This window comes from Lithobates pipiens, unplaced genomic scaffold (assembly GCF_037356315.1).
Source record: "Lithobates pipiens isolate NorthernLeopardFrog02 unplaced genomic scaffold, aLitPip1_a1.2 Scaffold_27, whole genome shotgun sequence".
In the NCBI taxonomy this organism is placed as follows: Eukaryota; Metazoa; Chordata; class Amphibia; order Anura; family Ranidae; genus Lithobates; species Lithobates pipiens.
Genome location: NW_027507788.1, coordinates 37,234,620 through 37,251,728, shown reverse-complemented (window position 1 = coordinate 37,251,728; position 17,109 = coordinate 37,234,620). Strand labels below are relative to the sequence as shown.

General features: G+C 43.7%; 1 protein-coding gene across 13 annotated transcripts in view; it reads right to left on the bottom strand.

The window, feature by feature from the left end:
- Positions 1-17,109, bottom strand: part of LOC143933776 (matrix-remodeling-associated protein 5-like) — a 337,821-nt gene that overhangs the window by 120,026 nt on the left and 200,686 nt on the right. For 10 of the 13 annotated variants that reach the window (XM_077456794.1, XM_077456787.1, XM_077456788.1 and 7 more), the window contains 3 exons: positions 15,522-15,827; positions 12,715-13,020; positions 3,203-3,508 (listed from right to left, as the gene is read on the bottom strand). The exons of 1 other annotated variant lie outside the window; for it this stretch is intronic. In XM_077456794.1, coding sequence (XP_077312920.1) covers positions 3,203-3,508; positions 12,715-13,020; positions 15,522-15,827 — 918 coding nt within the window. The remainder of the gene's footprint in view (positions 1-3,202; positions 3,509-12,714; positions 13,021-15,521; positions 15,828-17,109) is intronic. 2 more of the 13 variants (XM_077456792.1, XM_077456795.1) reach the window with 2 other exon arrangements.

Below are 17,109 nucleotides of genomic sequence, written 5' to 3'. Positions count from 1 at the left end.
TGATTGCTTTGCGTCTACAAAATAAGGGATAGATTTATGGCATTTTTATTATTCGTTTTTTTTTCATTAGTAATAACGGTGATCTGTGATTTTTATCATGACTGCAACATTATGGCGGACACATCGGACACTTTTGACACTATTTTGGGACCATTGTCATTTATACAGTGGTCAGTGCTATAAAAATGCACTGGTTACTGTGTAAATTACACTGGCAGGGAAGGGGTTAAACACTAGGGGGCGATCAAGGGGTTAACTGTGTCCTAGGGAGTGAGTCTAACTGTGGGTGGGGTGTGCTACCTAGGACATGACAGTGATCACTGCTCCCGATGACAGGGAGCAGTAGATCTCTATCATGTTGCTAGGCAGAACAGGGAAATGCCTTGTTTACATAGGCATCTCCCCGTTCTGCCGCTCCTTGACATGATCGTGGGGTTACGGCGGACATTGAGTCCGCAGGACCCGTGGGCACAGTCACTGAGTACGCGGTGGGCAAGCCCACAACGCCACGATTTAAAGGTGACGTACCTGTGTGCCCATTTGCCCAGGCGTGCCATTGTGCTGACGTATATCATCGTGTGCTGGTCGGCATGTGGTTAAGTGATTTGTTAACCAGTCATGGGCCACAATGAAATTAAGTAATTCTGAATTATTTTTTGAACAGCATAATGAAGATTTTAAACAACAATCAGGATCATCATTTTCGGTGGGACCAATCCCTGTTGGATGTTTACCCATTGTTTTTAAATCACAATCACAAAATGAAAGCTTGGATCACACTAGTGTAAACACTGACTTTTTGTACTTTTTACAAGGAAAAGCAAAATCAGGTTAACTTCTGAATAGAAACCAATCAGCTTCCAGGTTTATTGCCAGGTCTTAATCGAACAAGTACACAGTAATCAATGCATTTTTATAGCACTGATCACTGTATAAATGAGATTGGTCCCAAAAATGTGTCAAAAGTGTCTGATATGTCCTCCATAATGTCGCAGTCCCGATAAAAATCGCAGATCGCCGCCATTACTAGTAAAAAATAAAAATAATAATAAAAATGCCATAAATGTATCCCCTATTTTGTAGACGCTATAACTTTTGCTCAAACCAATCAATGTATACGCTATGCGATTTTTATTACCAAAAATATGTAGAAGAATACATATCGGCCTAAACTGAGGAAAAAATTTGCTTTAAAAAAATAAATAAATTGGGGCTATTTATTACACCCATCAAGTAGAAAATATTGTGCTTTTTTCAAAATTGTGGCTCTTTTTTTGTTTATAGTGCAAGAAATAAAAAATGCAGAGAGGATCAAAGAGCACCAAAAGAAAGCTCTATTTGTGGGAAAAAAAGGATATCAATTTTGTTTGGGTGCAATGTTGCATGACCGCACAATTGTCAGTTAAAGCGACGCAGTGCCGTATCGTATCCAGGGCTGAAGTGGTTAAAGAGGGTGAATCTCTCTAACAGGGGCACAGTCAACAACAGAGGTTCTAATTACTCTCCACTCACTCCAAAACTAAAAAAAAAGTATTGTTTCTAGCTATAATTTAAAGTGCTTGTAAACCCTTTACAGACAGTTTTTTCTACAGGTAAGCCTATAATAAGGCTTACCTGTAGCTACCCCGGATATCTCCTAAACCTGCCCAGTTCAGGAGATATCCCCTGTATCAGCATGTGCCGACGTCATTGGTACATGCGCACTGAAGCAAGTCCGTGCCTTTGAATCAGCTAGTGTGCCGTTACTGGCGGCTCCCGCATGCATGCGCGGGTAGTGACGTCATCGCGGCTCTGGCCAATCCCAGCCCACGATACCAGGAAGTAACTCCGGGAGTGATGTCACCAGCCAAAGTGGTATACGAGGACCACTGGGGGGGCTTCCATCTAAGGTAAGTAATTTATAATTGGCTAGTATGCTATGCATACTAGCTCATTATGCCTTTGTCTTGCATGTTTTTATTTTTGTGGGTTTACAAACAATTTAAGATGAAGCAAAAACTGTGAAACTGCTGATATGTTTATTGTATTAAGTTGATGTTCTGTGATTTAATACCCCTGTTTAATGACATCTTAAATCGGAGGTCCACCCTATAGTGGAGCTTCCGCTCATTGGAATCCTCCCCCCCTCCGGCGCCACAATTGGCACCTTTCAGGGGGGAGGGGGGTGCAGGTACCTGTACAGTACAGGTATCTGCACCCACTTCCGGCGTAGATTCTGCAGAAGCTACGCCCCTTTCCGCAGAATCCCTTTCCAAAGGTCCCCCGCTGTCTGCTGGGAAACACACAGATCCCAGAGACAGCGGGGACCATCCTTATTGCGCAGCGCGACTCGGGCATGCGCAGTAGGGAACCGGGAAATGAAGCCGCAAGGCTCCACTTCCTGATTCCCATACCGAAGATGGCGGTGGCAGCACCCGAGAGACGATCAAGAGATCGGCTTCGGGTGCTGACATCGCGAGCGCGCTGGACAGGTAAGTGTCACTATTTTAAAAGTCAGCAGCTGCAGTATTTGTAGCTGCTGGCTTTTAAAAAAAAAACGGCGGACTCCCGCTTTAATCTAATTTACTGACCAAATGTGAAATATTTTTTATATTTATTTAAAAAATCAAAGGATAATAATAGCAGCATATTATCAAATATTCTTCACTAACTGAGTATCAGTTAAAATGTAATAAACCTATCCTCCATCTGTATCAGCGTGGAAGGGCATACCCATAATAGGGCTGCACCCTTATTCAAGGCTACATACATTAGCAGGGGCATACCACAAAAATTTGATAAGGTGTGGGGCAGTTGGATAAATAGTGAAACTACGGTGGTGCATTGAGTGATACATAATAGCATGCACCTGCGGTGGGCTTTTTAACGTGTAGGTAACTATCTGACATACTTAAATCTACCATTGACTGTTATTGAGAAAAGGCGGCCTTATTATTATTATGTTGATTTTTTCACTGAGCAAGGGTCTGGAAGGAGGAGGAAGAGTCAATGCTGAAGAGATGTAAATAGTTTCTTTTTGTGTGGCCCATTGGGTCTGGTATGTACCTGTTATGTTAAAAAAGTAATTAATAAAACTTAAAAAAAATACAATAAAATGTAATAAACCTAAAAACAAAAACTCTGGAATAATACAGTTTCTGTCAACCTTTCCGCTAAACATGAGTTATAGCAATGATAACTTAGACAGGAATTTATTACTTACTATAGACTCTGAGCCCATACAAAGACCTCTTTATAAGTGTATTGTTTGGATATTGCGCAGTCATGGTATAATTCCCATCATCTGCAGAAGTCAGACGGTCCAGTCTCAGAGTTCCATTCACATACAGGGTACATCTTCCTGCATACTGACCAACACACACAGGAGTCCCACCAGGAAAACGCTGTGCAATTATATCATCTTTAAAAGCCCATTGTATTGCTGGATTGTCTTCAACTGGTATAGATTCATAAAAATAAACAGATCCTCCATGGATTCCATTTTCAACCTGGTAAGCAAATACAGCACCTGCAGGAAAATATTTAAATGGGCAGTAAATATAATGTACAATGTGCCTTAAAGTGATTGTAAATGATCACCTTGTAATACAACCCATTCAGTTTAAAAAAGAAATGAAAGGCAAAACATTTGTGTAGAGATATAAAAAATATATATATAAATACCTTTCCTGACAGACTCCATGGCAGCAACGTGTGGGTTAAGTCCCGCCTCCACTACCCTATAGGACACTACTCCCATAAATCTTTGCTCCCTGCCCATGGCCGTGTTCTTTTTTTTGTCCTCCTCCGTAGGACCAGACGTATGGTCTTTCTACCTGAAGATTGCTCCCACACGGTTCCGTCGTTGGTTTGGCCGAAAAGCGACTGTGGACGAAGTTGTCGCATATCTCCGTTAAGCCCTAGCTACTAGCGGGGTATGGAGTGGGCAGTTGGATATAAGCGCTGGAGGAAAGCCAGGAGCCTAGCCACTGGCAGGCAGGCTGCGCATTTGGTCGGATAGCCCAGCTAAATAGCAGGTGACCTATTGTGCCCTAAGAAGTCCGGTATGTATTGTGCTTACCTTCGGCCTGGAGACGTTCGTGTGGGAGCGGTAAGATTGTTCCTCTTTTTTCATGGCAGCAGTTTGTGTTTGTTCTTTGCCTTCTTCCCTTCTTTTCTGTTCGTTTTTTCCTGTGTATAGGTATATGGGTTTAGACATTGCGGTCGGATTAGCCTGCGTTCCAGCCGTCGCTCACTTCCTGGTTTTCGTTAATACGTTCGCTCTGCGCATGCGCGAGTACGACTCAGGATCGAGGCTTGGTTCGCGCATGCGCGATAGCGGCGCACGGGACGCGGTGATGACGTCATTAAGGCGCCTTATTTAAACATGGGATATAGCCTGCAAGCCTTGGGAATGCTTGCAGGTTATTTCGTGACTTCCCCTTGTCCAGGTTCTCTGCTGTGGAGGTAGGTGGCCTTCTGGGAAGATGGGGGTGGGCATGTGTGTGTGTTTATAGCATCCTCAGCCTTACTTATATGTCTTTGCAGCAGTTATGGAGACCCTTAGAGATACGGATTCACCTCCGCCTGTATGTGGCCAGCCCTCTCATAATAGGTACTGTCTGGGGGGGAAGTAAGGGGGGGGGGGGGGGGTCCGGTATTAGTCAGTCTGTTATCTTTCCTTATCTGTATGTCTCTTCTATCTCTGTCTTAGCCCATCTAGATCAGAACAGCAACGCAGCTCAACGCACAGAGGAAGCGATTCTTCTAAATCTTACCACCGGCACTCATATTCCAAGTCTAAGCATCACGGCTCACCCTCTAGATCTGGGCGCCGTAGCGAGGATCGATCTCGCTCCTCCAGGGCTCATTCCAGCCACTCAGTTATCAACTCTTGCTGGGGATGCAGATCACAAGTTCCCATTGGAAAATCCCTGTGTGACCTCTGCTTTTCCAAAGCCTCTAGTGAGAGAGGGGGTACGGACCAGCAACTAAGATCCCTTGTGGAAAAAGTGGTGAAGGAGTCCCTCAAGGGGATCAGGGCCAATCAGACCCCTGTGCCTCAATCAGAGTCACCTCAGTCACCAGTCAGGGAGTCGCATGCTCAAGAGCTCTGGGAATCCTCTTTAACCAGCCATCATTCAGCTGCTGCTTCAGACAGTGAATCTGAGGAAGATAGTCCCTGTGTGGGTTTTGATTTTGCTTTACTTTCCCCCTTGGTGAAGGCCATCAGAGAGGCTTTGAACTGGGAAGATGAGGTGGCTAATCCTTCCAAGCAAAGGAAGTATTTTAAGCAACTTAAAAGGGAGCGTCTTAACTTTCCATTTCTGTCTGAACTTGGTGAGGTCATCACGGATGAATGGAGTAAAGTGGAGAAAAAGAATAGTATGCTCTCAAAAGTCCTAAGGTTATATCCCTTTAAGGAGGATGAGGTCAAGCATCTGGAATCGGCTCCTCTTGTGGATGCAGCGGTGATGAGACTAGTAAAACACGTGACCCTTCCTTTGGAGGATACAGTTTCATTTAAGGATGCTTTAGATAGACGGATTGATTCCGATTTAAAGAGAGTCTACCTCACTGCCGGTATGGCATGCAAGCCAGCATTGGCTTTAGCGGCAATGTCCAAAGCCATGGAAGTCTGGACGGACGGTGTGGATGATACCCTCAGAAACATTTCGGAGGAAGTCGCTAAAAGTTCTCCTATTCAGGAGTTACGGCTTGCTTCGGCTTTTCTGGGGGAGGCTTCGATTGACATCATCCGCCTAGTGTCCCGGGTTATGCTTTCGGCTGTAACCGCAAAGCGGGCCCTATGGCTCCGTCCCTGGCTGGCTGATCCAGCTTCAAAACAGGCGTGGTGCCGTATCCCTTTTGAAGGTTCTTCCCTTTTTGGGAATAAATTGGATAGCGCCATATCCCGGGCCACTGGTGGTAAATCGGGGTTTCTTCCTCAGGACAGACGTCTAAAAAGCCAGAAGAGATTTTTTCCTAAAAAACAGTATCAGGAGCAAGCCAGGGAGGCCCGTAGCTATAGACCGGGTCGGGAATATTCTAGATCATGGAAATCAAGGCAGTCATCCTTCAAGAAATCTGCCAAGAGCAGTGTGACAGGAGAGAGGGAACCAACCAAATCTTTTTGAGATTGGGCCCGCTCAGATAGGCCAGGTGGGGGCTCGTCTTCTACATTTTCGGCATGTCTGGGCGGCCTCAATCAAGGACTTCTGGACCGTCAGAACGGTCTCTTCAGGCCATTCTTGGACCTTCAGCAGGTCCCCAAGACTAAAGTTTGTTCCCACCTCCCTTCCAGCCTCAGAAGAAAAAAGGCAGATCTTGTTGGCCTACGTGAAATCTTTATTGGCTCAAGGCGCTGCCGTACCCGCGCCAGACGATCAACGAGGGAGAGGAATTTATTCTCCTCTTTTTATGGTCCAAAAGAAAAACGGTTCTTGGAGACCAGTCATAGACCTTACACATCTGAATCATTTTATCAGAAAGGAAAGGTTCAAGATGGAAACCTTGTCGACAATACAACAGTCAGTCCAGTCAGGCGACTGGATGATTTCAATAGATCTAAAGGACGCGTACTTTCATGTCCCTGTGGCAGAAGATTTTCAGCAGTTTCTGCGATTTTCAGTAGGAAAACTACATCTCCAGTTCGTTTGTCTCCCGTTCGGACTTTCAACATCCCCCCGAGTGTTTTCAAAAGTGTTGTTGGCCGTAGTGGCTCTATTGAGAACCAAGGGAATTCGTCTTCACCACTATTTAGACGATCTTCTGCTGCTAGCCCAGGACAGAGACCGTCTGTTAGTGCACAAGGAGCAGGTCATCTCCACTCTTCAAGAATTCGGTTGGATCCTGAATCTAGAAAAGAGTCAGTTAATTCCTTCCCAGTCTCTGGTATTCCTAGGCGCACTCTTCAACACAGTGAGGGGTACCATCTCATTACCCGAGGAGAAAGTAGTGGTAATTCGGGACAGAATCCGTCCGGCCCTCTCAGCCTCCCATCTTCCGGCTCTTCAGTGCTTGAGAATTATTGGCACCATGGTGGCAACGATTCCGATGGTGAAGTGGGCCCAATGGAAGATGAGACCGTTTCAAAAAGGTTTTCTTCACCAATGGCTAGGCGACAAGACTCAACCTATCCGGATCACATCTTCAATGAGAATCTCTCTGCCCTGGTGGCTTCAGAAGGTGAACCTATTCAATTGTCATTCCATTCTCCCCATCTCGTGGATAACAGTAACTTCGGACGCCAGCAACAGGGGCTGGGGCGCCCACTGTTTGTCGGAAGTAGCACAAGGCACCTGGGACTTCCCTTCCAGGGGGACGGTGTCGAATATTCTAGAATTGAGGGCAGCCTTTCAGGCACTCCTGGCCTTTCGTCATCTGGTCTCAGGAACCTCGGTCCTACTCAGACTAGACAACACAACAGCAGTGGCATATATAAGGAGACAAGGAGGTACTCGGAGTCTCTCCCTTCTTCAGGAGGTAGAGCCAATCATGTCTTGGGCTCAGAAGAACCTGGTCAACATTACAGCAACTTATGTTCCAGGAACACAGAATGTCCAGGCGGACTTTCTGTCTCGAGTCAGTCTGGACAACAACGAATGGTCCCTTCACGTAGAAGTTTTCAGGTGGATTCTAACATTGTGGTTCGTCCCAGAGGTCGACCTATTTGCCTCCCCTTGCAACAAGAAACTGGCAAGATACTATTCCAGGTTTCGGGATCCTCAGGCCTACGGAGTGGATGCTCTGACGGATCGATGGTGGTTCAACAAAGCCTACGCCTTTCCTCCAACTCCTATTATTCTACAGTTCCTGCGGAGACTCAAATCAGAAGCAGTAGAGGTGATAGCTGTAATACCTTATTGGCCCAACAGGCCATGGTTTCCGCTTCTAATGCTCCTCAGTGTCAGGGATCCGATTCCCTTACCTCTCAGATCCGATCTTCTGTCCCAGGGCTCGAAGCTCCATCCCTGCCCGGCCCATCTATGTCTGAGGGTCTGGTTTTTGAGAGGGGAAGGTTAGAGGCTCTGGGTTGTCCAAAGGAGGCCATCCCTACTCTCATGAGTGCTAGAAGGAAAAGTACCAACCAGGTGTATGAGAGGATTTGGTCTAGATTCACAAATCACTTATCTTCCAGGTCTTCCTCCGATGGTAATTTGACGGTTCAGGATGTTCTGAGTTTCTTACAGTCCGGACTAGACATTCCCCTATCTGTCAGCGCTCTTCGTGTGCAAGTCTCGGCAATTTCAGCCTTTTCTGGAATATCTTGGGCTAAACATCCTTTGGTTCAGCAATTTTTTAAAGGAGCAATTAGACTTAGACCACAGAGGAAACCCAGATTCCCCAAGTGGGATTTACCCTTAGTTCTCGACTTCTTCTCTCAACTGGACAGATCACTTTCAGTCAAAGAATTGTCCCTAATGACATCTTTTTTGGTAGCCATATCCTCAGCGAAGAGAGTCTCTGAGATTCAGTCTTTAGGATCAAAGGAACCTTTCCTCACATTCTTCCCTGACAGAGTGGTCCTAGTGCCAATGCTGGGTTCAAACCCAAAGGTTACCTCGGTCTTCCACGAAAATCAGGACATTACTCTTCCTACCTTTAATTCTGCTGGGAGTCAGGATCTTCATCCTCTCGACATGGGAATTATTCTGAAACGGTACCTGGAGGCGACAGCTTCTTTCCGGCAATCGGATTACCTTTTTGTTCTTTTTCATGGCAAAAACAAAGGCCTTAGGGCTTCGGTCAGATCCATCTCCACGTGGGTGGTTCAGGCGATCCAGTGGGCTTATAAAGAGAAGGGCTTGGCTCCTCCTGAGGCGGTTACGGCACATTCCACGAGAAGTCTCTCTACTTCTTGGGCAGCTTCACGTCATGTGGCTCCTGAGGTTATCTGCAAGGCTGCCTCTTGGTCATCCATTCATACATTTATGGCTCACTATTGTGTCGAACCTGCCAGTTTATCTTCTGTTGATTTTGGTTTAAAGGTGCTGTCAGTGGACAGTGTTAAATAAATCTTGGTTCAGCATTTTTGCCCACCCGAGTGTGTTTGGCGAGTTATTTCCCACACGTTGCTGCCATGGAGTCTGTCAGGAAAACGGAAAATTCCTATCAAAATACTTACCGTAATTTTCCTTTCCTGATGGACTCCATGGCAGCAGGAGTTCCCTCCCAAAATGGCTGGAGTAGGCTAGTTATCGAACACGGCCATGGGCAGGGAGCAAAGATTTATGGGAGTAGTGTCCTATAGGGTAGTGGAGGCGGGACTTAACCCACACGTTGCTGCCATGGAGTCCATCAGGAAAGGAAAATTACGGTAAGTATTTTGATAGGAATTTTCCGTTTTTTTTCCCCTTTTTTTTAGAAGTGATCACATTCCCTCTGTTCTCAGTTGCATAAGAGCTGGGGGAGCAACAGTACTCTGGTCTTCCCAGTGAATGGCTGTGCAGGGGGGAGTGGGAGGTGTCAGGACAAATCTGATCATTGCAGGAGAGCAGGCACAGCTAGAGAACTGACCACAGTGTGCTCTCCTGTTTAGTGTGGTCAGTTTTTTTTAATAGGCAAGCAGAGGGACTGGCAAGAACACCAGGGATTCCCCACAAAGGAAGCAATACAAAGGGAACACAATACTTTTCCATACAAGTACATGGTACAGGAGACAGGAATATGATATGCTGGGTTTACATATTCTTAAAATAAATACAATTCTTATTATTAATAACATTGTGTAAAGTTTTGTGCAATTTTTAGGAGAATAAAAGTACTTAAGAATGTAAAATGACATAAGAGTTTAGATCAGGGATGCTCAACCTCTTGAAGAGCACAGACCATTTAACCCTGTTGTATGGATCATATACTAGCACATTATGAGAGAAATACCTTAAAATTAACCCCGGTATGCCGTTCATTTAGAGCGCATGTGCCAGTGATGTCACCGGCTGCTGCTCAATGGAATATCTCCTAAATGGTGCACGTTTAGGATATATTCATTTTACCTACAGGTACATTTTATTATAAGCTTACCTACAGGTAAAAATGACTGAAACTTTACTACCAGGTTAACCACTTCAGTCCCGGAAGGATTTGCCCCCTTTCTGACCAGAGCACTTTTTTGCGACACGGCACTGTGTCACTTTAAATGACAATTGCACAGTCGTCCGACATTGCAACCAAACAAAAATTTTTTCTCACAATTAGAGCTTTCTTTTGGTGGTATTTGATTACCTCTGTGTTTTTTTTTTTTTTTTTGCGCTATAAACAAAAAAGAGTGACAATTTTGAAAAAAAAGCAATATTTTTTACTTTTTGCTATACTAAATTTCTCCCAAAAATATATAAAAAAATCGAAATTACTTTCTCAGTTTAGTCCGATGTGTATTCTTCTACATATTTTTGATAAAAAAAATCGCAATAAGAGTATATTGATTGGTTTGCGTCTACAAAATAAGGGATAGATTTATGGCATTTTTTTATTTGTTTTTTTTTTTCATTAGTAATAACGGCGATCTGTGTTTTTCATCATGACTGCAACATTATGACGGACACATCGGACACTTTTGACACTATTTTGGGACCGTTGTCATTTATGCAGTGATCAGTGCTATAAAAATGCACTGGTTACTGTGTAAATGACACTGGCAGGGAAGGGGTTAAACATCAGGGGGCGATCAAGAGGTTAACTGTGTCCTAGGGAGTGAGTCTAACTGTAGGGGGGTGGGCTACCTAGGACATGACAGTGATCACTGCTCCCAATGACAGGGAGCAGTAGATCTCTATCATGTTGCTAGGCAGAACAGGGAAATGTCTTGTTTACATAGGCATCTCCCCGTTCTGCCGATCCGTGACACGATCGTGGGGTTACGGCAGATATTGAGTCCGCAGGACCTATAGGCACAGTCATTGAGTACGCGGTGGGCAAGCCCACAATGCCACGATTTGAAGGGGACATACCTGTACGCCTTATTTGCCCAGCCGTGCCATTGTGCCGACGTATATCATCGCGTGCTGGTCGGCATGTGGTTAAGTGATTTGTTAACCAGTCATGGGCCACAATGAAATTAAGTAATTCTGAATTTTTTTTTGAACAGCATAATGAAGATTTTAAACAACAATCAGGATCATCATTTTCGGTGGGACCAATTCCTGTTGGATGTTTACCCATTTTTTTAATCACAATCACAAAACGAAAGCATGGATCACACTAGTGTAAACACTGACTTTTTGTACTTTTTACAAGGAAAAGCAAAATCAGGCTAAGTTCTGAATAGAAACCAATCAGCTTCCAGGTTTTATTGCCAAGTCTTAATCGAACAAGTACACAGTAATCAATGCATTTTTATAGCACTGATCACTGTATAAATGCGATTGGTCCCAAAAATGTGTCAAAAGTGTCTGATATGTCCTCCATAATGTCGCAGTCCCGATAAAAATCGCAGATCGCCGCCATTACTAGTAAAAAAAATAATAATAATAAAAATGCCATAAATGTATCCCCTATTTTGTAAACACTATAACTTTTGCTCAAACCAATCAATATATACGCTTTATGCGATTTTTATTACCAAAAATATGTAGAAGAATACATATCGGCCTAAACTAAGAAAAAAATTATCTTTAAAAAAAAAAAAAATTGGGGCTATTTATTAGCCCCATAAAGTACAAAATATTGTGCTTTTTTCAAAATTGTTGCTCTTTTTTTGTTTATAGCGCAAGAAATAAAAAACGCAGAGATGATCAAATAGCACCAAAAGAAAGCTCTATTTGTGGGAAAAAAAGGACGTCAATTTTGTTTGGGTGCAACGTTGCATGACCGCACAATTATCAGTTAAAGCAACACAGTGCCGTATCGTATCTAGGACTGAAGTGGTTAAAGAGGGTGAATCTCTCTAACAGGGGCACAGTCAACAACAAAAACCTGACAGGAGGTTCTAATTACTCTTCACTCACTCCAAAACAAAAAACAAAAAGTATTGTTTCTAGCTATAATTTAAAGTGCTTGTAATCCCTTTAGAGACAGTTTTTTTTCTACAGGTAAGCCTATAATAAGGCTTACCTATAGCTACCCCAGATATCTCCTAAACCTGACCAGTTTAGGAGATATCCCCTGCATCAGCATGTGCCAACGTCATTGGCACATGCGCACTGAAGCAATGGCACGTCTGTGCCTTTGCTTCAGCTAGTATGCCGCTACCGGCGGCTCCCATATGCATGCACAGGTAGTGACATCATCGCGGCTCCGGCCAATCCCAGCCCACGATACCCGGAAGTAACTCCGGGAGTGATGTCACCAGCCGAAGTGGTGTACGAGGACCACTGCGGGGGCTTCCATCTAAGGTAAGTAATTCATAATGAGCTAGTATGCTATGCATACTAGCTCATTATGCCTTTGTCTTGCGTGTTTTTTTTTTTTGTGGGTTTACAAACAATTTAAGATGAAGCAAAAACTGTGAAATTGCTGATATGTTTATTGTATTAAGTTGATGTTCTGTGATTTAATGCCCTGTTTAATGACATCTTAATCGAATTTACTGGCCAAATACAAAATATTTATTATATTTATTTAAAAACTCAAAGGATAATAATAGCAGCACATTATCAAATATTCTTCACTAGCTGTGTACCAGTTCTGTAATAAACCTAAAAACAAAAACTCTGGAATAATACAGAATCTGTCAACCTTTCCACTAAACATGAGTTATAGCAATGATAACTTAGACGGGAAGTTATTACTTACTATAGACTCTGAGCCCATAAGAGGACCTCTTTATGAGTGTAGTATTTGGATATTGCGCAGTCATGGTATAATTCCCATCATCTGCAGAAGTCAGACGGTCCAGTCTCAGAGTTCCATTGATATACAGGGCACATCTTCCTTCATACTGACCACTACATACAGGATCCCCACCAGGAAAACGCTGTGCAATTATAGCATCTTTAAAAACCCATTGTATTACTGGATTGTCTTCAACTGGTATAGATTCATAAAAATAAACAGATCCTCCATGGATTCCATTTTCAACCTTGTAAACAAATGCAGCACCTGCAGGAAAATATTTAAATGTCCAGTAAATGTAATGTACAATGTGCCTTAACCACTTCCTGACTGGCGCACGCCGATGTACGTCAGCAGAATGGCACGGGCAGGCATATTGTTGTACAGGTACGTTCATTTCTATATGCCGCCCTGCCATCGCGTGTGCGCCGTTGGCCACACGCTCAAGTGCCGGTCGGGACCCCCGTGAGTCTGGTAGCGGGACCCGCAGACTCGATCGCCGCGGGGATACCCGCGATCGGCTCACGGGGAGGCTGAACGGAGAGATGCCATTGTAAAAATCATCTCCCCGTTCTGCCTAGCAACAAGTGACACTGATCTCTGCTCCATGTGATTGGAGCAGAGATCAGTGTTCACTAACACAAAGCCCAGCCCCCCACAGTCAGTAACACGCCCCTAGAAACACTTAACCCCTACACTGCCACCCCCCGGTTAAACCCTTTACTGCCAGTGTCATTTACACAGGAATCAGTGCATTTGTATAGCATTGATTGCTGTATAAATGACAATGGTCCCAAAACTGTGTCAACAATGTCCGATGTTTCCGCTATAATGTCTCAGTCACAATTAAAATTGCTGAACGCCGCCATTCCTAGTAAAAAAAAAATAATTAATAAAAAATGCCATAAAACTATCCCCTATTGTTTAAACACTATAACTTTTGCGCAAACCAATCAATAATCGCTTATTGCAATTTTTTTACCAAAATATGTAGAAGAATACGTATCGGCCTAAACTGAGGGAAATAAAATATGTTTATATATTTTTTTGGGGATATTTATTATAACAAAAAGTAAAAAATAATGCATTTTTTTTCAAAATTGTCGCTCTATTTTTGTTTATAAACCCTTTACAGACAGTTTTTTCTACAGGTAAGCCTATAATAAGGCTTACCTGTAGCTACCCCGGATATCTCCTAAACCTGCCCAGTTCAGGAGATATCCCCTGTATCAGCATGTGCCGACGTCATTGGTACATGCGCACTGAAGCAAGTCCGTGCCTTTGCATCAGCTAGTGTGCCGTTACTGGCGGCTCCCGCATGCATGCGCGGGTAGTGACGTCATCGCGGCTCCGGCCAATCCCAGCCCACGATACCCGGAAGTAACTCCGGGAGTGATGTCACCAGCCAAAGTGGTGTACGAGGACCACTGGGGGGGCTTCCATCTAAGGTAAGTCATTTATAATTGGCTAGTATGCTATGCATACTAGCTCATTATGCCTTTGTCTTGCATGTTTTTATTTTTGTGGGTTTACAAACAATTTAAGATGAAGCAAAAACTGTGAAACTGCTGATATGTTTATTGTATTAAGTTGATGTTCTGTGATTTAATACCCCTGTTTAATGACATCTTAAATCGGAGGTCCACCCTATAGTGGAGCTTCCGCTCATTGGAACCCTCCCCCCCTCCGGCGCCACAATTGGCACCTTTCAGGGGGGAGGGGGTGCAGGTACCTGTACAGTACAGGTATCTGCACCCATTTCTGGCGTAGATTCTGCAGAAGCTATGCCCCTTTCCGCAGAATTTACGCCTCTTTCCAAAGGTCCCCCGCTGTCTGCTGGGAAACACACGGATCCCAGAGACAGCGGGGACCATCCTTATTGCGCAGCGCGACGCGGGCATGCGCAGTAGGGAACCGGGAAATGAAGCCGCAAGGCTCCACTTCCTGATTCCCATATCCAAGATGGTGGCGGCAGCACCCGAGAGACGATCAAGAGATCGGCTTCGGGTGCCGACATCGCGAGCGCGCTGGGCGGGTAAGTGTCATTATTTTAAAAGTCAGCAGCTGCAGTATTTGTAGCTGCTGCCTTTTAAAAAAAAAAAATGGCGGACTCCCGCTTTAATCTAATTTACTGACCAAATGTGAAATATTTTTTATATTTATTTAAAAAATCAAAGGATAATAATAGCAGCATATTATCAAATATTCTTCACTAACTGAGTATCAGTTAAAATGTAATAAACCTATCCTCCATCTGTATCAGCGTGGAAGGGCATACCCATAATAGGGCTGCACCCTTATTCAAGGCTACATACATTAGCAGGGGCATACCACAAAAATTTGATAAGGTGTGGGGCAGTTGGATAAATAGTGAAACTACGGTGGTGGATTGAGTGATACATAATAGCATGCACCTGCGGTAGGCTTTTTAACGCGTAGGTAACTATCTGACATACTTAAATCTACCATTGACTGTTATTGAGAAAAGGCGGCCTTATTATTATTATGTTCATTTTTTCACTGAGCAAGGGTCTGGAAGGAGGAGGAAGAGTCAATGCTGAAGAGATTTAAATAGTTTCTTTTTGTGTGGCTCATTGGGTCTTGTATGTACCTGTTATGTTAAATAAGTAATTAATAAAACTTAAAAAAATAAAAATAAAATGTAATAAACCTAAAAACAAAAACTCTGGAATAATACAGTATCTGTCAACCTTTCCACTAATCATGAGTTATAGCAATGATAACTTAGACAGGAATTTATTACTTACTATAGACTCTGAGCCCATACAAAGACCTCTTTATAAGTGTATTGTTTGGATATTGCGCAGTCATGGTATAATTCCCATCATCTGCAGAAGTCAGATGGTCCAGTCTCAGAGTTCCATTCACATACAGGGCACATCTTCCTGCATACTGACCAACACACACAGGAGTCCCACCAGGAAAACGCTGTGCAAATATATCATCTTTAAAAACCCATTGTATTATTGGATTGTCTTCAACTGGTATAGATTCATAAAAATAAACAGATCCTCCATGGATTCCATTTTCAACCTGGTAAGCAAATAGAGCACCTGCAGGAAAATATTTAAATGGGCAGTAAATGTAATGTACAATGTGCCTTAAAGTGATTGTAAATGATCACCTTGTAATACAACCCATTCAGTTTAAAAAAGAAATGAAAGGCAAAACATTTGTGTAGAGATATAAAAAAAATGATATAAATACCTTTTTTCCTTTTTTTTAGAAGTGATAACATTCCCTCTGTTCTCAGTTGCATAAGAGCTGGGGGAGCAACAGTACTCTGGTCTTCCCAGTGAATGGCTGTGCAGGGGGGAGTGGGAGGTGTCAGGACAAGTCTGATCATTGCAGGAGAGCAGGCTGAGAACCCAGCACAGCTAGAGCATACAGTGTGCTCTCCTGTTTAGTGTGGTGAGTTTTTTTATAGGAAAGCAGAGGGACTGGCAAGAACACCAGGAATTTCACACAAAGGAAGCAATACAAAGGGAACACGATACTTTTCCATACAAGTACATGGTACAGGAGACAGGAGTATGAAATGCTGGGTTTACATACTCTTAAAATAAATACAATTCTTATTATTAATAACATTGCAGAAAGATTTGTGCAATTTTAAGGAGCATTAGGCCCCTTTCACACGGGGTGGATCAGTAATGGTCCGCCCCGTGATGATCCGCTCACTCAGCGGGAATCGCTCCGTTGTCCCCACTGAGCCGGCTGCGGACAGGGCGGTCTCCACACACTGTGCAGGGACCGCCCTGTCAGCTCTCCGCTCTCCTCTATGGGGATCGGATGAGCACAGACCGTCTTTCCATGTTCATCCGATCCGCTCTGCAGACGGATGGAAAAATAGGATTTTCCTCCGTCTGCAGAATTAGACTTTTGCGGAGGCGGACAATAGCGGGTGTCTGCGGATGTTCATCCGCAGACACCCGCTGTCCCATAGGGATGCATGTATGTCCGTATTTCATCCGCAAACGGATGGATGAAATACGGACATATCGTCCGCATGTGTGAAAGGGGCCTAAAAGTACTTCAGAATGTAAAATGACATAAGAGTTTAGATCAGGGATGCTCAACCTCTTGAAGAGCACGTACCAATTAACCCTGCTTGTATGGATCATATACTAGCACATTATGAGAGAAATACCTTAAAATGAACCCCAGTATGCCGTTCATCTAGAGCGCATGTGCCAGTGATGTCACCGGCTGCTGCTCAATGGAATATCTCCTAATTGCACATTTAGGATATATTCATTTTACCTACAGGTACATTTTATTATAAGCTTACCTACAGGTAAAAATGTCTGAAACTTTACTACCAGGTTAACCACT